We start from the raw sequence: 20388 nt of genomic DNA, 5'->3' as shown, positions 1-20388 counted from the left end.
AGTGGCTTATTTGCCAGACCACTTTATCCCGATCTTTACCGAATCCCTTCAGGGGTATGATCTGCTAGATACAAGAGGAGAATGGCTGTAGGATTTAATAAAAGAATTATTTTGCGACCTAGAAGAACGTGAATAATGGCAAACAACGCAACAGGTTAGGACAGGCAAGCATACAGGCATTTTTACCGTATTTGCTTCTTACGGTCTTTATTAACCAAATGCACCTGCATGCTCAAAGCTCAGGTTTTTGGCAATCAAGATTCAGTTGAGGATTATTTATGTATTATTGGACATTCATTGGAGGCTAGCACTTGCCAACCCCTGAGGCCCTGGCCAGGAGTGGGAGCAGAGCCGAGCACAAACTTCTACACTTAAAACTAAAAAAGGTCTGATAGTTGAAACAACTGGCGCCAAGATTAAACTCGATGTTCTCGTTCTGGCCCCATTCCCGTCTTGTACCCCTTTTTACACGAGAATTCCAGGTCATGCCAATCAGACAGGGCTGAGACAACATGCCCATGCAGCCCTTTCCTCCCGCGGTTTTTCCAGCAGAGCCCCAATACTGCCAGTCTCCCAACTCTTGCTACCTACTGTGATATCGGCCTCTATAAAGCCCTTCTAAGTATAAAGCCTAACTCTTCGATTAAGGGCTTGTCACATTAAATACATAGAATAACGATCGCGGGTCGGGGTGAGCATCACAGCCAAATCATGTTGAAGACTTGGCATCAGTTGAAAACACGTTAGTAGTCCCATTCCTTCAGTCGATCTGTACACCATGGTGGCAGTGGTTAAGCCCATTGCAAAGAGGGAGCATGAACACCATCACTCGACGAGAGGCCGTGGTTAGTGTCAAGCTCCATCATGAACTGCTGGTACTCTCGGTCAAGAGGACTTGTTATTCTGCTACCCGGTTGTTGGTGAGGGTTGGAGCATGGCTGACCATCCTGGGGAGTCTCGAGCAGGCGATTAGCATGTCCTTGGTGCTGTCAACTCTCATCATCTCGAAAGGTGCCGTTCATGATAGCGAGGTCACGAAGCTGGTGGATCTTTCGCTGGTTGTCAGGCTCGGGGGTAGATGTCGCTGTCTCAATAACATTATGGATGAGCTTCTTGGCCTGTTCAACCTTGTGGTGGGAGTCTGCGGTAATCAGGCAATGTAGAGGCTCCCTGTCATGGTCAGCCGTACTCAGACATGCCCTTCCTCTGCCTTCCTTGACAGAACCCTTACCGCGGAGGACAATGTTGGCACCGGATTCAGCGCTCATAGCCTTGAGGCTGCTCCCGCGTGAACCGAGGATTTGGCCGATGAATTTGACTGGCGGAAAGTCGGTAACCGGAAGGTAGACCTTGTCGCTGGTCTTGGTCACCGGTCGGCGATAGTCGTATGGCGGACGCTAGGCGGGAATAGTCCTCATGGTAGTTTCCACCAGCTGATTTCCTTCCTCCTCGATACACCTGCTATACGGTTGCTCCTGACTGTTCATGCGTTTGCCGGTACTGTCATGTTCGGGCGGAGGCGATGGAGACCAGGGCCTGTCAGTCGAAACGACTTGGTCGGCACGGAATTGTTCTGTGATCTCGTCAACACGAAAGATGACCGCGTAGGCATCAGGTTGCTCGCTCGTCATGGTTGATGTAATAGCGGTTGGCAGTCCAGGTCTCTCGTTCTCATTTCGCAGGCCCCGGCGTCGCTGACGTTTGGATGCTGCTCGATCAGAGTGTGAATGCTCGGAGTTTCGGCCTCAAGTATTGATATCGACGTTGGCCATGGTTTATTAATTCAAATGTGAAGAATGTGTCAAGTGATGACGAGTACTGTTGTGGCTATGTTAGGTGGATGATGTGTTTTGATGAGGCCACCGAGCTTTTCTATACCACATATCAGGCTTTGGGAACAGGGTTCAGCCACGATACATCTCGGGACATGAACTCGGGCTACAGTATCTAATGATATGATGTTTCTGAATGGCATCATATGTTCTTGCAGTTGTGGCTGATCTGATTACTGAGCAGACAAGTGTGATCATCATAGACGACGAGAGATGATGCGGTCACCATGTTCAAAGACGTTCTTATTTCGACTGCTGTCATCGAACTCTTTAGGCATGACATAAGTGTAACCATCGCCACTGACTATTTATCAATAGGTCACAGCATCATTGTTGTTGTGAGCATCCCACCATTAAACCCCCGTGGTTGGCATGATTGGTATCAACATACGCACAGGTCATTTCCTCTCATGCTTGCCATCATTAAGGCGAACATGATAGTATTTGTAGAGTGTCATATAGCCATGACTCCTTAGAACCGGTCGCAATTGCGAATAAATTTACACCCTGTTGAGTCATATGGCTGCCTACCCGGACTCACGACGAGAATACCGCCGAGATTGATACACATCATGCATTGTATGATAGGCACAACAACCAAGACTCGTAGCTCTATTACTCATCGGTCAATGAGTTTCGATACAGATATATTGATGCTGGTTATATATTGATGCCGGCTCACATCCCTATCCAGCCTCATCCTCCCTTTTTTCGGCAGCCTCGTCCCGGTACACACCCTTTCTCTCATCATGGAATCTTCCGCTGTCCCCATGAGACACGTCGTCTCCCATTTAGACTTCTCTTACCCCAGCCTCCAAATTCCTCGAAATCACAATCCCCGGGTATTCTGGACCACCTTGCCCGGAGTCACCAGAATTACCCAGGGCCGAAACAATTGCCATATCAATTTTCAAGTCGAGCAACTCCCCCGAAGACCGTGGCCCCTGACAATAGGCGGCGTTCCCTTCACGATGCACAGCCCAGGAGAGGATGAGAGCCGAGGCTATGGAAGATTCCTCCTTTTCCCCTCCAGATATGTCCGATTTGGACCCCCTCTCGTCTCCATCTGCGAAGAGCTTGATGGTAGGGAAGGGGCTTTGTCCGACCAGGAGATGCGACTCATAACCAGCGAGCTTGCCCGGGAGCTGTCCTGTTGCGCCCCTGAAGTAGATCTCATCGAGGTCATCTTTGCTTCAGACGCAATGTTCTACATTATGCTGAACAATGAAGCCAATATAACCCCTATTCGTCCTCAACTCCCTGGTGTGATCGCAAATTGCGTTGCTGGCTACTGCCTTGAGAGGCATTTTGACAGGCCAGATTGGCGGGACTGGAAGGAGAGAGAGACACCCGCCTGTATCCCGATCAGACGGGGGCCGGTATTCGGCATGATTTCCGGAACCAGGACTCCCACTTCGGCACCGTCAACAGCGGCCTGTACGACCTCAGGCATCCTGGTGAAGAACGCGAAAGACCAGCACTTTCTGACTGTTTCGGCGCACGGAATTGGACGAGGAGATCCAACCGCCTACTTCAGTCTCTCCACCGGCCAGATGCAACCCATCGGTAGGGCTGTAGCCCAGGTCCCCTTCACCGACGTGGCCCTCGTCGACCTCAAAAGAACCAATTTTCATCAGCATCTTTTCCTGGACACTGGCCGTTTGCTACCGGTAAGGAGACTGCTTGGTGAGGACCCAACCGATGAACTGGGTTGGAACCACATGGTCCGTTTCAGAAGTCCAGTCGCTAATGATTTGGACGGCATCATCGTCGCCAAATCTGCCAGGCCAAAGATCAACCCTTTTAATATCGACGAGCCTTTTCAGTGTGTGGTCTACCACTGGGCTTTCACTGGCCAGGTTGAAGACGCCGGGGATGACGACATGGCGCCGAGACCTGCTGTCAGCACGTCAGGGGCTGCCGTGGTGGATAAGAAGGGCATTTGCGTGGGCTTGTTTGATCATTTCATTGGTCAGGGGCCATGGGCTGGATTTTCTGTCATTCTTAGTGCAAGCGAATTGGTAAAGGCCGGATACCGGCTGGTTGGAGGCGAGGTGTCGGAGGAGGACCTACACACATGGGCAAAGACTCCGAGGTTTCGCAGATAGCGGATTAGTGACATTTTAAACTGCGGGCTTTTCTAATATTTTGATACCCTTGTTTATTATGTGGGATGGAAGGGAAGAAAGTACTGTGTTTTCGTTACAAGAGCTCATGTCTTTGACGCCCCCGAGTTCACAGACGGGGGAAGTGGACTGGTCGGAGATGCCACTGGTTTGAGATGTCACGTATGTCGTTATTTTACTACTTGTACTTCTATTGTAATGCTTCAACCACTCTCTCAAGTCCCATGTCGAGATACTCATCAGGATGTGAAAAGACGATCCTAAACCAACCGGGCTTCTCAGATCCAAAGGCCTCTCCAGATGCCAAAAAGACCTTCTTCTCCAACAGTTTCTTCATGACCAAACCTGTGACATCCTCCTTTTCCCCCACAGTGTGTCGGGCTTTATATGCCTTGCCCAGGTCGACCCAGAGGAAGAAGGCCGCGTTGACACCTGGGGCGTAGGTAATGTCGTTCTTTTTAGCCCATGAAACAGCCCTTTCGTATTGAGTTGCTAGCTTCTTGCGGTTCTCGGCCATGTACGACTCGACAAAAGCGTCATCTTCCAAGAGATTGATCGTGACGTGGTCTGATATGGAAGATATCGAACTGTAGAGACCAACGGCCACGAGGGCAGTGTGCAAGGACGGGTTTGCCTGAGAAATAAGTGCTCCGACGCGGATGCCGTTAGCACCAAAGTCCTTGGACATGCCCCAGAGAACATGCACGAGACTCGGGTCGATAACTCCGGTGGTGTCAATAGTAAGGGCTGACTCGAAAGGCACAGGAGGAGGGTTCGTGTCGACAGTATTGGGCCATGTAGACAAGGCATAAATCTCGTCGCTGATGAAGTGAACCTGATACTTTTGGCACAACTTCATAAGCCCGATAAGGGCGCTGCGAGAGTAGCAGCGACCCAATGGGTTATGAGGGTGGCTGATGACGAGACCTTTAACTTTGAGACCCTTCTTCTGAGCGTCGACAATGACCTCTTCGTACTTGGCCACGGCATCTTCTCCGAGAGGGTCGACTTCGTTGAAGGGAACGGGGAGAAGTTTGGCCCCGAAGCGGCAGGTCAGATCGGGGATAAAAGTGCCGTAGTATGGCTGTCCGAGAAGTATGGCATCTCCAGGATCCGCAATCGCCCAGGAAAGATGCTCGATAGCAGCACTGCATCCATTCGTCATGGAAATATGCGCCGGTTCGATAGCCCGGAACGGCTTCAACTGCCTCGTCAAGAACCGCGCGACAGCCTGCTTGGCCCTCTTTGTCCCCGTCGTACCGTCTCCGTAGGTAAATGCCAGATTGGACAAGGCGATGTTACCGTGGATGTGCTTCTTGAGGACGTCGTGCATCAGGGTATTCTCCGCAACGCCGAGACTAACAATACCGTCGGGGTTAGACTGATCCCACAGGTTGGTGATGACATCCCAGATGACCATGTCCTTGCTGCCCTCCTCAGCCTCGAGCGCGCGGTTCGAAAGAGTCATTGTAGCTGATTACAAAAAGTCGTGTTAGATGAAAGAGTTATCGAACCATTCAAGCAAGCGGCTAATCAACTCAAATGCAGGTTGATATAGATGGCTACCGGTGACCGATAGCCGCCACAACCCCATTTTGTTTGTCATTGCCGCCCCAAGCCGTCAAAAGCCCCGTTCTGCCTATCGAGTTCTGTCCAATCAGCCAGGAAGGAGGCACTTGGGCGATAACGACAAGTCGGTCAAATTATGAACCACCACCGACCGCACCGAAAGAACTTGGCATCTAAGTTTTCGAGAACAGCCACACAGTCCGATGCCGGCTTTGGCGAAGAGTTCTAGACTTTTTACGGCAGCGTTCATTATAGTTGAGTTATGTATTTCTTTCAAGGTGAGACAGGCTTATTGAGTCAGTCCGAGATTCGGCGACCGAAGCTCCAACACGAGATCGGAAGCTGATCCGATGTACATTATTGAGTGAAAGCGACAAGACGGGTGGTCTTTGACTTGATATATGGAGTACCACTTACCTATACATAGTGCGGACATAGCTTCATGTATGAACTTGGGATATAATAAAGTAACTATGGAATTACTATCTTAGTTGTAAGCTGACCAATGTGACTGTCCATCTGGATGTCGCAATTCCACGCCGAGATTGCAACATTCTAAGACACTCTGATAAATAGCGGAATCGTCTCGTTTCTGTTTGCCATCTCAACTATTTTACTCTAAAAATATTTAAAACGAGTCGCTCATCATTTCTTTCACTTCTTGTCAGTGTGCGACGGGGTGAAAGCCCAAGTTTGCATGCACTCTTCACTCATGGGCCTAGAGCATCGCCCACACAATCAGGGCGTTAGAAGCGACCACTTTGAGTTCCTATCTACCTATCCGCGAACCAAAATGATCCATGTTCAAGGAGCTCATTGAATTAATACACTTTGAGGACCCCTGGTCCTCTGCATGATCGCTGCGCAGTGCATAGCCACACCGATTTTCAGACCAAAACGTCATTTAATAGCGCCATGCAGGTTGGCTGATTTTGAAGGTCAGGCTGAATCCAATCGGATACAAGAGCCGTTTCATACCTCAATATTCATCCAATGCCATCATGCGCAACAATGGCTACGTCTTCACCAATATACACGCCACTCGGCGACCCATCGTCGAATATCCGGCTATTAGAGATCCACGTTCGAGAGTCGAAACGACGTCCTGCAGTGACATGTCGCATGAGGACTGTTTCCCTCGACACCGCTCCACCATTCGCGGCCTTATCCTATGTTTGGGGAGACGCCGATGACCGCGAGGATATCGTCGTCAATAGCCAACTCGTATCAGTTACCAAGAACCTCGAGGCAGCACTCCGACATGCTCCCTCCTTTCAAGATATACATCCTGCTTGTTCCCCGATATTCCTACTATGGGCAGATGCTATTTGTATCGACCAGCAGAATAACCCAGAGCGGGGGACACAGGTCCAGCTCATGGCAAGGATATTCCAACAGGCCGAATGCGTCTTCGCGTGGTTGGGCTCTGAGGATGAGGACTTGGCATTCCGATCCATGAGGCCAATTCTCCACGAGATGACCCGCACAGGCGAAAACAATATCAGAGACTTGCGATCACTGGCATCGTTGCAATGGCTACGTCCATACCCGGAGCTTTGCGATAACCACGTCTTTGTCGCAAAGGACGAGAATTTTCCAAATATCCCCACCATCTTCAACGCTGCCTGGTCAGCAATCAACGACCTCGTCTCACGAAAATACTGGACGCGGGTCTGGATCTTTCAGGAGGCCGTGCTAGCAAAGCGTCTCATCCTGGCATGCCCTACCTCAGCCATGGGTTTTGACGACTTTGGAGCTTTCGCGAACGTCATGAAGATGCTGCAGCAGTTTCTAAGAATTGTACCACGGGCCAAGCCCAACTTCTTGGGGAGTGCGGCGTGGTACTTTATAAGAGACGTCATCGACTGGACCCGCATCGTCGTAACCAGTCAGCAACGATTCGGTCGAGAATCCAAGCCTAAAGAAATGGAACAGAGATTTTCCATGACAATGACTGGATTTAATCTCGACGCGACTGATCCGAGAGATCATGTATACGGTCTCCTGGCCTTGACGGGCTTGGATATCAAGCCAGACTACACCAGATCTTTAGGAGAGGTCTATACCGAGTTCGCAAGGAAGCTACTAGAGACAAATCGGCTTCAAAATGCTTCCCAGGAGCTTTCGTGGCTTCAATATGCCGGGGTGGGTGTCTTTGACCAAGTCTCCGCATTGCCATCCTGGGTTCCGAACTTGCAAGGCAGGTCTCAGATGAAGGTCCTACTTTCGACTTCAGTAGCCTATCAAGACGGTCTCGCGGCCTTTGCAGGAGCTGGGTGCATAAAAGACAACGCCTTGACTGTTCCGGGAATTGAAGTCGACGTGGTCACCAAGGTGCATAGTTTTCCCCAGGGGAAGGTGACCGGAGGCATGACACAGATGATGAAGGAAGTGAAAAATGTCATCGAAGCCTATACGAAACACCAAGCTTCCCAAGTTGCCAACAGACCTAGTACTTCAACCTCGCCGGCCAGTGAGCAGTCTTCTCGGGAGAACGGGGACAATGAGAAGTGGGAGGCTTTGCATCACTTCCTGGTCGAGTTTATTTCCAGACACCCCGAGGAGTACAGAAACGGAATCCCTTGTCTACAGGCTGTTTTGCGCATCATCTGGTGCCACCCAATAGCCAGAAAAGTCACGGGCCAAACAGTGATGCGCGGCATAAACTTTCTCAAGTCTCTATCCGTCCACGGACCCAGTCAGTCAAGCGAGGAGAACCTCAAAAGCCTGGGTTTTGTCCTAGACGACAATTTCGACCGCACATTTTGCGACAAAGTGTTTTCGGTCGAGGGGTTGGAACACGAGATCAACGCCTACCAAGGCAGTCTCCGGCAGGAGTTTACAAACTGGGAACCGGTAGGAGGCGTGACAGAGGCAATGGAGCTGAATGATCGTCTAGCGGATCTAAGTAGTTGTTGGAGGTTTGTTGAGACGAAGGGGGGTTATCTGGGGCTGGGGCCCAAGGGTGCGACGCCAGGAGATGTCGTGGCGATTCTAAAGGGGAGTGGTGCGCCTGTGATACTCAGGAGGATCGATGATCATTTTAAGCATGTCGGAGCGTCTTTTATTCTTGGTTTGGTGGATGGTGAGCTTTCGGAGAGCATAGATGAAGGGAAATGGCCTGTCCAGAGCTTCAAGATCTTATGAGGCTATGTAGGTTGCCTCACCGTAATAGCAGGCTGGTAGCGACTATATGACTTGAAAGTAGCGTTCTTATTAAGGGCAACTATTTGTATTGAGAGGGGAGTTGAAACCATTCGGACCGATTTGTCTTGGCTCCCCGTCTGGAAACGGAGAGCAGTCCGCTTCGCCCCACGGCAAGATCGCCGGGATATGGCGGAGGTCTTACCAGAGTCGCAGGTGAGAGTTTACTTGAGAATCGCATGCAGTAACATGCTAAACAGTAAAATTCGCAGATAGGCGCGGTTTTCCAGGCGAAAAGGGGGTGAGGGGATTCAGGAGGGGGTGGGACGTGGTTGCAGACTTACCCTATGGCTGTTCACCAGGTGGGATTTCTGTCGAGAAAAGGCATGTTCCCATGCATAATACTATGTTTTACCTAACTGGCCAACTTGATTACTGTCATTGAAATTTGCTTGCGGGTTTACTCTATGTAGTTAACGTTTCAACACTACACGGTGCATCGTTTCGTTCTGCTATGCCGGATTCATCGTTAAGGTGACAAGAAGAGCATCAGCACGCCCTCGGTCTCAAGGAACGCGTCAGTGGCTGGTAGAAGGTCGTCTTGATTGTCCTAGCAATCATTATATATGCGTCTATTCTTATGCCGTGTGCTGGGATTAGTACTAAATTAGGCCAAGTGCACAAAGGCACGGTGGTGCAATGCGGAGTTTATTTCCTCGGCGGTTCTTGCGGGCAAATACCCCGACCAGAAGGTCCAGCCGATGCAACCAGGGACATACATAAGCTCGCTGACCGCACCACTATGCTTTCGAACCTTCATACCAATTTGAAATTGTTGAACTCATCTTTAGTTAACAAGAAATGGCACCCAAGGTTTGGACTCGCAATGCACCAGCTGGTGCGGCTTTGGACAAGGTCCAGGAAGCCATCCGAAATCGGGGCCCCTCAGTACCGATTCCAAAGCCAACTTCAGATGTACGCCATATGATGTTGCGAGAGAGACAAGTGCTGATATGTGTTTGCAGCTGAATGAACTCAAGGCTGATAGCGATTCTTTCACTTTGGCATCATTCACCACTGAAGACGCCTTTGAGTTGGGCAACTTGCTCTACGCCCGTCTTTATCCCTTTGCGGTTGAAGGCAAGCCAACTGTGATTTCCATCTCTCTGGCAAACAGCTCGCAAGTTATTTACCAAAGCGTCACTGGACCTGGCGTGACGCCGGACAACGAATCTTGGGTTCGACGCAAGAGGAACACGGTTCTTAGGTTTGGTTCCAGCACTTGGTATATGCACAACAAGTTCAAGGGCGACGAGGTGGAGTTTGCTGCCAAGTTTGCCATCTCGGATTCACACAAGGGCGATTACGCGATTCATGGCGGCGCAATTCCCATTCGCGTTCAGGGAGTTGAAGGAATTGTCGCCATTGTGATTGTGAGCGGTCTTAAGCAGGATGAGGACCACGGGGTGATCGCAGATGTGATCAAGAACAACTGGGAATAGAAAGTTATACTCAACCCGTGAATAAACTCAATGTCTGTGAAAAAAACTCGTCTCAGAAATGAGCCACTATTGCGTCACTCGAGGCAACCAAGGTGGTGGTCTGATGCCCAAAAATGGAGCCACGAGAATGCACAAAGTGGATGCGTTATGCACCAAGGGCGTCTTATGCGCTTAACAAAACACACGCTCTAGCGCGTGGCCTGCCGCTTGCCGATCCATCACCAGATGGACCGCCAAGGATAGGTAAGCCAGCCATCCAAAAATTCATCCAACCCGATACCCCCGACCATGAACGCGACCAAATGGCGAATCTCAAAGGCCTGCCAGGAATGCCGCGCCAAGAAGATCAAGTGCAACGGCGAGACGCCCTGCCAGAATTGCAGGCTCAGGAGCCTGGGATGCGTCTACCGCGAGAAGGCCCGCAACCGCACGCGCAAGGTCAAGCCGCGCACCGCCGCCTATGAGTCCATCATGTCGCACGACGCCATGGCCGCGTCGCCGTCGCTGGAGCCTTCTGACGAGGGCACAAACGTCCCTCCGACTCCTGTGGCCGAGGACGCTGCGTCGGTGGCTCCAGCTGCCTCGGCGTTTGGCAGCGACAGGAGTATCAACAACAACAGCGTTGCCGCTGCTCATCGCGCATCACCGTCATGTTACCTTCAGCTGTACTATGGACCTTCTTCAAATTTCGCCCTCCTCAACGCTATTTATCATCAGATTGCCGGGACATCTCCTAGTGATCCAGCATCACGCGCTGGAGTTGAAGAGGCTGGTCCTGGTCTGGACCTGTTTAGCCATCGGAGGTTGTTCTTTGGAGACTTTGCCGACAACAAACGACCAGCTTCGCTCGCAGAAGACTATTCAGCAATGTTGATAAATCCCGAAACAGCGCATCGTCTACTCGAGAGGTATCTTCTCACCTACTGGCATGGACTACCGGTCATGAGCAAGGATAGCTATCGTCGTCGCCTAGACGTCTTGTTTCAACCACCGGGCATCTTTGATTATGATGCACCAGAAACCATCATCATCATGCTCGCAGTTGGACTAGGGGCATCCATGACGGGAGAGGAGGCTATTGCAGAGTTTCTGTTCCAAAAAGCGAAGCAGGGGGCGGCCAAGTTGGACGAGGTTGTCAACATACAAGTGGTTCAAATACATCTCATGATGATAAGTCTCCCTTCCAATAATCTTGAAGTCATATGCTTACAAGTACCACGGTCACTTCCAGTCAGAAAGAGCACGGCCAAATTCAAGTTTCCTGCATATAGGTACTGCAGTCAGAAAAGCCATCGCCGCTGGCCTGCATAAAGACGCCGAGATGTGCCCAGGACAATCAAATGAGGATGCCGACCAAAGGAGAGTCATGTTCTGGAGTTTATTCTTCTGGGAAACGTACGTGAAACCTCTATGACTTGATGAGGAGTCTCGCTGACCGATATAGATGGCAATGCTTTGTCGTCGGTCGTCCTAGTTCCATCCCAGATCCAGGTCCAGCCATTCCCGTTCCCAAGGACCAAAAACATCTAATATCCTTGGTTACCCTGTCACGAATCATGGACAAGTGTGTGAAACGCATCTACAGTCCAAAACATGATTCATTATTACCCGTGTGGAATGCGGCAATCGAAATCCGACGCGAACTTCACCGGTTTGCGGAGAAGCAACTCAAAGACATGAAGTTTGGCCTCGTCAGCCCGACAAGCGGAGAGCTTGGCGTATGTCAAGCTATGGTGTCTACAAGTAAGTTGCAATTGCTACAATATTTACTTATCCTTCGCTAACCAAGTCCAGTGTACCACCACACTCTACTTTTGACGTTCAGGCCGTTCTTGATTTTGCGAGCGAAGCTCAAGCAAGAAAAATCCTCTTCCGATCCTACCTCCGCCGAAACCCTGCATGCGCCTCCGCCTTGGCTTGACAATGCTTGCGAGTACTGCCTAGAGGCAGCTAGAAACTCGATTGGCTTTCTCACAAGCTCCTGCGCAACCAACACGCTCTGCCATGTAAGCATTACTGTCTCTACCCTCTTATCCACTTCTAACTGATACTAGGATATCAAATATCACGGCTTCTTTATCGAGGGAGCGTGCTACGCCTTGGCATTTGACATGCTGCAGGAGAAAAAGACGGCTCACCGCAACCTCCCCTGGATCCACTCCGGCTTGAGATGCCTCCGGTCCATGATTACCAAAGCAGGGGCTAACGCGGGTCAACTACCGACGACAATCGCCTCGATCGAGCAAATGGTTCGCTCGGCCGGCTTCGAGCTCAAGGACCAAGTGGACCCGGATATGCGGCAATCTCAGTCCCAGCAGCCCCTTCACTCGACCCTGCCAGGCTCCCCGGCCATGCCTCCAGCTAGCGTTGCCGGGGAGGAGCCGGCTTTCACGTTTCCCTCGATGCCGTTTGGCTTTGACGTCACTGGCCAGGTGAATGGGACTTCTCCCATGGGCGTAGGATCGGATGAACAGGCTGACTTTACGGCGGCGGATGTCGGTTGGGACATTGACTTTGGCACTATGAATATGGAGGCATTCTTATCCCTTGACCCGACTGAGGCCTTCAACTTTGCTCTCTAATTCCACAAGCGGACCAAGATGGGTCCCCTTATCTGGGTTATCTCTGAGGTTTTCTCGGAGTAAGGACCGGCCGGATCTGAAATCCGAACCTTGAAGGGGTGATTCATTTCAATGATTTGTCAGATGGCGACACGCCTTACAAAGGCTGCGTCCTGTCATCTTATCTCCGGGAGGCCCATTCCTTTACTGGCCGGCTTTGGAGACTTGATGGGTCTTGTTGACTCTAAACGACGGAGGTGGCGGAATTACGGATGTCCGGATATACGCGTGTAAGACACTTTTTGGGTAATCGCGGCGCTTCACTATCATATATACCAAGACCTGTACAGAATAGAATATTTGATTTAAGGCTTCGAATAAGCTCAAGAGCGGCTCTGGATCTGACCAAGCTGACTCCTCTGTTGACGCAATTGACTCGACGCGCAAAGATGGTCGACACTCCCAACGACAATGGCACCCTTGCCGAGACGCCGAACGAATCCTTTGTTCGCGACAGGGATGCTCATTTTGGGTCATCGAGTGATACTGACGTCGAGGTTGAGAACGTTGATGAGGAGAGGGGCAAGGATCATATCCAGAAGCGCCTGACCTTGACCTTCCAGGATGTTACTGTTCGGGTTACGGCCCCTGATGAGGCATTGGGAGAGACTCTTTGGTCGAGAGTTGATCCTCGTCAGCTGGCAGGTCTGTTTAAGGGGAACAATCGGCCAATGAGGGTAGGCAGCTTCAGTATAACGGCTGGTTGTGCGCAGTTACTAACCTGGCATGCAGACCATCTTGAATGAGGTGTCTGGCCAAGTCAACCCAGGGGAAATGGTAAGCATTTGTTTATTCGGTCAAGGATATCTCTAATATGGATTTTAGCTGTTGGTTCTTGGTAGACCTGGCTCGGGTTGTACATCCCTCCTCCGCGTGCTCTCCAATCACCGAGAAGCCTTCCAAGAAGTCACCGGCCACACAAAGTACGGAAACATGGATCACAACCAGGCGAAAAAGTACCGACAACAGATTGTCTTCAATACTGAAGGTACAGAAACTTTATTCACCGCGAAAGATCACAGCTAACTTGAAATCTAGATGACATCCACTTCCCGACTCTCACTGTTAACCAGACCATGAAGTTTGCTCTCCGAAACAAGGTTCCTCGAGAGAGGCCTGAGCATGTGGAGAAGAAGCACCACTTTGTTCAAGATATGCGGAATCATATTCTTGACTCTCTAGGTATCGGGCACACGCAAAAGACTTTGGTTGGCAACGAGTTCATCCGCGGTGTTTCTGGTGGAGAGAGGAAGAGAGTCTCCCTGGCCGAAGTCATGGCCAGCCAGGTTTGTCCCCAACCCCATCGATAAGATCAAGTGCTGACAACCTACATAGAGCCCCCTGCAGTTCTGGGATCAACCAACTCGAGGTCTCGACTCCAAGACCGCCCTCGAATTCGTCGAGACCCTCCGCCGCGACGCCGACCGAAACGGCAAATCCGTGGTCCTGACAACCTACCAGGCCGGCAACGGCATCTTCGACGCCTTTGACAAAGTCCTCGTCCTCGCCGAAGGCCGCGTAATCTACTACGGCCTCCGCGCAGCCTCCAAGTCCTACTTTGAAGAAATGGGCTTCGTCTGCCCCCGCGGCGCCAACGTCGCCGACTTTCTCACCTCGGTCACCGTCAAGACGGAGCGAGAGATTTCCCCCGGCTTTGAGGGTCGTGTGCCGACCACAGCTGAGGAGTTTGAGGCTGCGTACAAGAGGAGCGAGGTTTGTCAGCTTATGGCGAGGCTGGTGCAGAGGTCGGAGAATATGGATGATCAGGTTGAGGATTTGAAGATGGCTGTTGAGAGGGAGAAGAGGCAGAGAAGTTGGAGGATTGGTAAGAGGGGTGTTTACACTGCTGGTCTTCGAGAGCAGGTCATCAACTGCACTCAACGGTACGTCCGCTACTCCTGACCACACACTGATGCTAACTGACATTCAAAGACAATGGCAAATCATGATGGGAGACCGCCTTTCCCTTTCCATCAAAGTCATCTCGGCCATCATTCAAGCCCTCGTCTGCGGCAGTCTCTTCTACAACCTCCCCCTAACCAGCGAATCCATCTTCCTCCGCCCCGGCGTGCTCTTCTTCCCCGTCCTCTACTTCCTCCTCGAGTCCATGTCCGAGACAACAGCCTCCTTCATGGGACGGCCAATCCTGATGCGGCACAAGCGGTTCGGCTTCTACAGACCCACGGCTTTCTGCATCGCCAACGCCATCACGGATATCCCCATCGTCATGCTGCAGGTTACGTGCTTCTCGCTTATTTTGTACTTTATGAGTGCGCTGCAGCTTGATGCGGGAAAGTTTTTCACGTTTTGGATTGTGGTTAATGCGGAGACGCTTTGCTTTATTCAGCTGTTCCGGGCTGTGGGAGCCATGTTTAACCACTTTGGTCTGGCTAGTTACATCTCTGGACTGTTGTCGACAATCTTTTTTGTTTATGGAGGTTTGTTAAAAATTTGATTAAGTGTTTGGGTTTGGGTAGATACTAACAACACACAGGTTATCTGATTCCATTCAGCAAGATGCACCCTTGGTTCCGCTGGATCTTTTACCTCAACCCAGGTGCCTACGCATTCGAATCCCTCATGACAAACGAGTTCCAAGGTCTCAGCCTAGAATGTGTCGCTCCTCAGTACATCCCCTTTGGTCCCGGCTACGACAACCAGAGCCAAGAGTACCGAGGCTGCACCGTTCTCGGCAGCGACGACTCTGGTATGATCGACGGTGTCACATACGTGCAGCAGCAATACAGCTATGCCGTAGGCCACATCTGGCGCGGCTTCGGTATCATCATCGGTTTCTGGTTCTTCCTCATTGGTCTCACGGCACTTGGATTCGAGCTACGAAACAGCCACGGAGGGTCTTCGGTTCTGCTCTACAAGAGAGGTTCACGAACCAAGAAGATTTCTGACCCTGAGAAGGAAGCCGGACGAAACAACGAGTCTCTTCAGTTGTCAACTCAAGCTACACGACAGTCAACTTTCTCGTGGCACAACCTGGATTACTTTGTGCAATACCAAGGTGCGCAGAAGCAGCTTTTGACTCAAGTCTTTGGATACGTGCAGCCTGGAAACCTTGTTGCCTTGATGGGTTGCTCAGGTGCTGGAAAGACGACGTGAGTGTCCTGTATCACTACTTGATTGGCTACCTGGTTAACTTGGCTGTATAGACTTCTCGATGTTCTCGCTCAACGCAAGGATGCTGGTGAGATCCGTGGCTCAATTCTCATCGACGGAAAGCCTCAAGGAATCTCCTTTCAGAGAATGACGGGATACTGCGAACAGATGGATGTTCATGAGGCTACCGCAACAGTCAAGGAAGCTCTGGTTTTCTCGGCTGTTCTGCGACAACCCAGGGAGATCCCCTACAAGGAGAAGATTGCCTACGTCGACCACATCATTGAGCTTTTGGAGCTAGAGGACATTTGTGATGCTCTCATTGGAAGTAAGTATCTCTATCTGGTCATCTTGATGGCAGCAAGTACTAACCACATCAAGCCCCCGGTGCCGGCCTCAGCATTGAACAGCGCAAGCGTGTTACTCTCGGTGTCGAACTAGTTGCGAAGCCGACATTGCTCTTCCTTGATGAGCCCACGTCGGGCCTCGATGGCCAGTCCGCTTACAACATTGTTCGTTTCATGAGACGTCTCGTCGACGGTGGTCAAGCTGTTCTGTGCACCATCCACCAGCCTTCTGCCGTTCTCTTTGACGCTTTCGACTCGCTGTTGCTTCTGGCCAAGGGTGGACGGATGGCCTACTTTGGCGAGAGTAAGTATAGTTCCTCACTCTTTCCTGCTTATACTAACCGTGTTCAGCTGGTCAATACTCCAAGACTCTTCTCGACTATTTTGACAGAAACGGTGCTCCTTGCCCTGAAGGAGCGAACCCGGCTGAGCACATCGTCGAGGTGATCCAAGGCAACAGCGAAGTTGACGTTGACTGGGTTGACGTTTGGAACCAATCTCCTGAGCGCACGAAAGCCCTTGAGAAGCTTGAAAAGTTGAACCAGGAAGCCATCGCAAACACTCGGGACCAGGAAGAGGACACCGCCAGCTTTGCCACGTCCAAGTGGTTCCAGTGGAAGACGGTCCTCCACCGACAGATGATTCAGCTCTGGCGGTCTCCGGTAAATCACTTACACATTCCTTCCGTTGATCGGCACTGACTCGTTGTAGGATTATGTGTGGAACAAGATCAACCTTCACATCTTTGCCGCCCTCTTCAGCGGCTTCACGTTCTGGATGATTGGTGACGGAACTTTCGACCTGCAACTTCGACTCTTTGCCATCTTCAACTTTATCTTTGTTGCTCCTGGATGTATCAACCAAATGCAGCCGTATTTCTTGCACAACAGAGACTTGTTTGAGACGCGAGAGAAGAAGGTACGTTGTTTACCCCCTTGTTTCTTATCCTTTCTAACGTGAGACAGTCCAAAACCTACCACTGGGTCGCCTTTATCGGTTCTCAGACCGTTGCCGAGATTCCTTACTTGATCATCTGTGCCACTCTGTACTTTGCCTGTTGGTACTTTACCGCCGGTTTTCCAGTCGAGGCCAGAATCTCGGGCCACGTCTATCTCCAGATGATCTGTATGTTTCTTCTTTCGCCTGTATAAAGTATCACTAACCAGTCTAGTCTACGAATTCCTGTACACCTCCGTCGGACAGGCCATCGCAGCATACGCACCAAACGAGTACTTCGCCGCAATCATGAACCCCGTCCTCATCGGCGCAGGAATGGTATCCTTCTGTGGAGTTGTAGTCCCCTACGACGCCATGCAGCCGTTCTGGAAGTACTGGCTCTACTACCTCGATCCTTTCCACTACCTCTTTGGCGGTCTCATGGGTCCCATCATCTGGGATGTCAAGGTCGAGTGCCGTCCTGAGGAGTTTACCAGCTTCAACGTGCCAGATGGTCAGACGTGTGGTGAATACGTGGCAGACTTTTTGAGTGCTAATGCTGGATATGTGGCAAGTCCCAACGCCACTGGGAGCTGTGACTACTGCGCGTATTCCACGGGTGCGGAGTATGCAAAGACTTTCAACCTTCGCGAGGAGTACTACGGCTGGCGAGACGTAAGTTAGCTTGTTCTTGAGTGATGGATTGTGTGACTAACTGGTTGGCAGACTGGAATCACGGCTCTGTTCTGTATTTCTTCCTATGCTCTCGTCTTTTTGATGATGAAGCTGCGAAGCAAGAAGACCAAGAGTGCGCGATCCGACTAAGAGACTGAAAGAATTAACAGGATGACCATTGTTCATGATGGTTACACCTGCTTTCTGATTGCCAGAGAAAGAGTTGGTGGCCGGAGCAAAGGGCTCAATTTCAACAAAATGAACAGACCCAACCCATGAAAGAGGTCGGGGAGCGGTAATAAGTCAAGGGTAGATTGTCATAACGGATCAAACAATAGAAATAAAAGGGGTTTAAATGGGAAACGGATATTATTAGATTCATAGACACTTTTTGATAGAATGGGATGCAATAAGGGTGGGATAGAGAGAAGATTAGTTTGGGAGAGTGAAGACATCACTTTGGGGAATCAGGGGCTTTACTTCTCACAAACCCGAATTTTAGGAACAGTAGCCAAGAAGGCAGTTTTCAACACAATATTGGCGTCAATACTAATAAGTCTGCTTAAATCAAAGAATCATTCTAAACATTTTGTATCTTCTGGTTGTTGTCTACATAGTTCTATCTATCCCTAATCCTCACCGCAAACGCCATGCGATGTCTTATACTCGCTCATACTCCTCCAATTCCCAATGTAGCCGTTTCGTGTATCATGACCGTCATTCAATCATTAAATCTTCAATTTCGCCACCTCCAAGCTCAATAGATATTGCTCCTCCATGCACCACGCCAGCTTCTCCGCTCTGGCCAACCACTTCGGCGTGGTCTGACCGCAATACTCCCATAGAGCCGCCTCAAGACTATCCTTCTCTGGCCCAGGGTCCATAACGCCCCAGACGTCGATGATTGTCTCGGGCATGGTGGCCGAGGCAATCGGTTTGAACTCGACTGATAGTTTCGCCATCATTATTACGTCGTTGCAAAAGTCCGTCATGTGGGGGAGGAGTTTCCCATCGCGGTCGTCGACCCTGCGAGCGGCCTTGTTCAGCAGGGCGCATACGACGGTCATCATGCTGTGCTGGACTAGAACCCTGGAGAGGGCCTTTCGTGCTTCGAAGGGAGCGTTTGGGACCTCTCTGGCGGCGCGTGCCGTGGATAGTGCCTTGCGGAGGGTTGGTAGAAGGGCATAGTACATATCGTAAGCTTCAGATATCTGCTTATGGTACATTATAGGGTTGCTGAGCCACCTAGGCATCCGGCCTAGCGAGTATATACCAGGGGATCGATCCAGGTCTTGCTCAGTGGCGCCTTCTGGGATCGGGGTGATATAGGGGGCAAGGGATTCGAGGAATTGGGGGTCAAGCGTCATTTCATGGTTTGCCATGGCCTCCCACATCTAGAAATTGTCAGTGGTTACTCACACGAAGAGAACAAGGCACTGACGATTCCAAAGTAAAAGCATAGCAACATGTCCTTATCAAAGTCTTTTATCCAACCCTTCTTCATAGCGTCATCAAGGAGGTATGCCATTACTTGTAGATGTGGCACACTCGGAAGGTCGATCTCGTAGAGCAAATACTGTCGGGTTTCAGCTTATCCGAGTCAAATTCCTGCCAATTAAACGTACCTGAGACATCATGACGACGTAGATTGCTAATACCGTATTGGGCGTGTGCGCTTCTGCGGGATTCTGCAAGGCCGCGCGTATATCCTTCATTGCTGTCCCCTGATGCCTGAGAGCCAGTGTCGAGTCTCCCTGGCCCCGCCTAGAGCGATACAGGTTGGTCAGAGCAGCCACCGAGGTCCTCAAAGCCGGGCTTGAATCCAATCGCTGTGGGAGGGTTTTGAAGAAAATCCCTAGTAGGTTAAGGTCGTACGAGATAGTGTGACTCTCGAGAATCGAGACGAAGCCTGTAGCCACCCTCATCGACTCGCTTGGAGGGGTCTGGGCAATAGTGAGTCCGCTCCTCATCTGTTCGCACTTTTCACGATTGTTTCGAGGGACGAGTGCGTTGGGAGTACGTTCAAACTTTTCAGGAATGAATTTGAAGCGGTTCACTACGGCACCGCCGCAGCGGAGGCCGAGACGCTCACATCTTCCACAGACGGGTTCAACTTGATCACACTTTGAGTCGAGTCGTCAGGAGAAGTCGGAGATTACGAGGAGTATTCTTGGCATACCTTCTTCTTGGACTGGCGACACTGGTCACATCGCTTCACATGTGCAACACCGGGCATGGTCAAGTGAAAAAAGCCGTTGAACAGAGGCGTTATCGAACTGTCGTTAGATTGTCAGACTGTCCGTGCTCTTATGGCGATGCTGACGGAGGATATTTAAAGTTCTCGGTCGGGATTATCGGTCTCTTGCTTGCGGGGGTTTGCTTGACTGGAGATACAGCCCTGCAGGGCGCAGTTGCGCAGTCACCACAGGTACCCAGGCCTATCTGCGCCACAGCAGGGCTACGGATTTCGTTTGCCCAGGTTCCTGAAGATGCAATTGGACGTCTTGGAAATAAGGATCGTTAGC

The 20388-nt window shown here is 50.8% G+C and overlaps 8 protein-coding genes across 8 annotated transcripts; 5 read left to right on the top strand and 3 right to left on the bottom strand.

Moving 5' to 3' along the window:
- Positions 1 to 989: 989 nt before the first annotated feature.
- On the bottom strand, positions 990 to 1631 carry NCS54_01173600 (Branchpoint-bridging protein; the record flags this gene model as incomplete). The annotated part of the gene is made up of 2 exons (XM_053157001.1): positions 990 to 1397; positions 1431 to 1631. 2 exons carry the CDS (start codon positions 1629 to 1631, stop codon positions 990 to 992), a joined length of 609 nt encoding a protein of 202 aa, XP_053012976.1.
- A 1172-nt stretch (positions 1632 to 2803) lies between these two features.
- On the top strand, positions 2804 to 3940 carry NCS54_01173500 (Hypothetical protein; the record flags this gene model as incomplete). Its single annotated transcript, XM_053157000.1, has 1 exon — positions 2804 to 3940. The coding sequence occupies one exon, from the start codon at positions 2804 to 2806 to the stop codon at positions 3938 to 3940; it is 1137 nt and encodes a 378-aa protein (XP_053012975.1).
- A 208-nt stretch (positions 3941 to 4148) lies between these two features.
- NCS54_01173400 (Aminotran-1-2 domain-containing protein) lies at positions 4149 to 5426 on the bottom strand (the record flags this gene model as incomplete). Its single annotated transcript, XM_053156999.1, has 1 exon — positions 4149 to 5426. The coding sequence occupies one exon, from the start codon at positions 5424 to 5426 to the stop codon at positions 4149 to 4151; it is 1278 nt and encodes a 425-aa protein (XP_053012974.1).
- Positions 5427 to 6538: 1112 nt separating this feature from the next.
- Positions 6539 to 8674, top strand: NCS54_01173300 (HET domain-containing protein; the record flags this gene model as incomplete). Its single annotated transcript, XM_053156998.1, has 1 exon — positions 6539 to 8674. One exon carries the CDS (start codon positions 6539 to 6541, stop codon positions 8672 to 8674), a length of 2136 nt encoding a protein of 711 aa, XP_053012973.1.
- An 858-nt stretch (positions 8675 to 9532) lies between these two features.
- NCS54_01173200 (Hypothetical protein) lies at positions 9533 to 10173 on the top strand (the record flags this gene model as incomplete). The annotated part of the gene is made up of 2 exons (XM_053156997.1): positions 9533 to 9646; positions 9697 to 10173. 2 exons carry the CDS (start codon positions 9533 to 9535, stop codon positions 10171 to 10173), a joined length of 591 nt encoding a protein of 196 aa, XP_053012972.1.
- A 288-nt stretch (positions 10174 to 10461) lies between these two features.
- On the top strand, positions 10462 to 12755 carry NCS54_01173100 (Zn(2)-C6 fungal-type domain-containing protein; the record flags this gene model as incomplete). The annotated part of the gene is made up of 5 exons (XM_053156996.1): positions 10462 to 11343; positions 11393 to 11568; positions 11618 to 11916; positions 11968 to 12179; positions 12228 to 12755. The coding sequence occupies 5 exons, from the start codon at positions 10462 to 10464 to the stop codon at positions 12753 to 12755; spliced, it is 2097 nt and encodes a 698-aa protein (XP_053012971.1).
- A 428-nt stretch (positions 12756 to 13183) lies between these two features.
- NCS54_01173000 (Hypothetical protein) lies at positions 13184 to 18013 on the top strand (the record flags this gene model as incomplete). The annotated part of the gene is made up of 14 exons (XM_053156995.1): positions 13184 to 13471; positions 13527 to 13571; positions 13620 to 13782; positions 13833 to 14080; positions 14130 to 14677; positions 14727 to 15232; positions 15289 to 15904; positions 15959 to 16233; positions 16287 to 16556; positions 16604 to 16914; positions 16964 to 17170; positions 17218 to 17377; positions 17424 to 17863; positions 17915 to 18013. The coding sequence occupies 14 exons, from the start codon at positions 13184 to 13186 to the stop codon at positions 18011 to 18013; spliced, it is 4176 nt and encodes a 1391-aa protein (XP_053012970.1).
- Positions 18014 to 18591: 578 nt separating this feature from the next.
- On the bottom strand, positions 18592 to 20099 carry NCS54_01172900 (Zn(2)-C6 fungal-type domain-containing protein; the record flags this gene model as incomplete). Its single annotated transcript, XM_053156994.1, has 4 exons — positions 18592 to 19257; positions 19305 to 19439; positions 19489 to 19986; positions 20043 to 20099. The coding sequence occupies 4 exons, from the start codon at positions 20097 to 20099 to the stop codon at positions 18592 to 18594; spliced, it is 1356 nt and encodes a 451-aa protein (XP_053012969.1).
- Between the last annotated feature and the right edge of the window lie 289 nt (positions 20100 to 20388).

Source organism: Fusarium falciforme, chromosome 9 (genome assembly GCF_026873545.1).
Source record: "Fusarium falciforme chromosome 9, complete sequence".
Taxonomy (NCBI): domain Eukaryota; kingdom Fungi; phylum Ascomycota; class Sordariomycetes; order Hypocreales; family Nectriaceae; genus Fusarium; species Fusarium falciforme.
The sequence above is the reverse complement of the archived record's forward strand: the minus strand, read 5'-3'. Positions and strand labels throughout refer to the sequence as shown.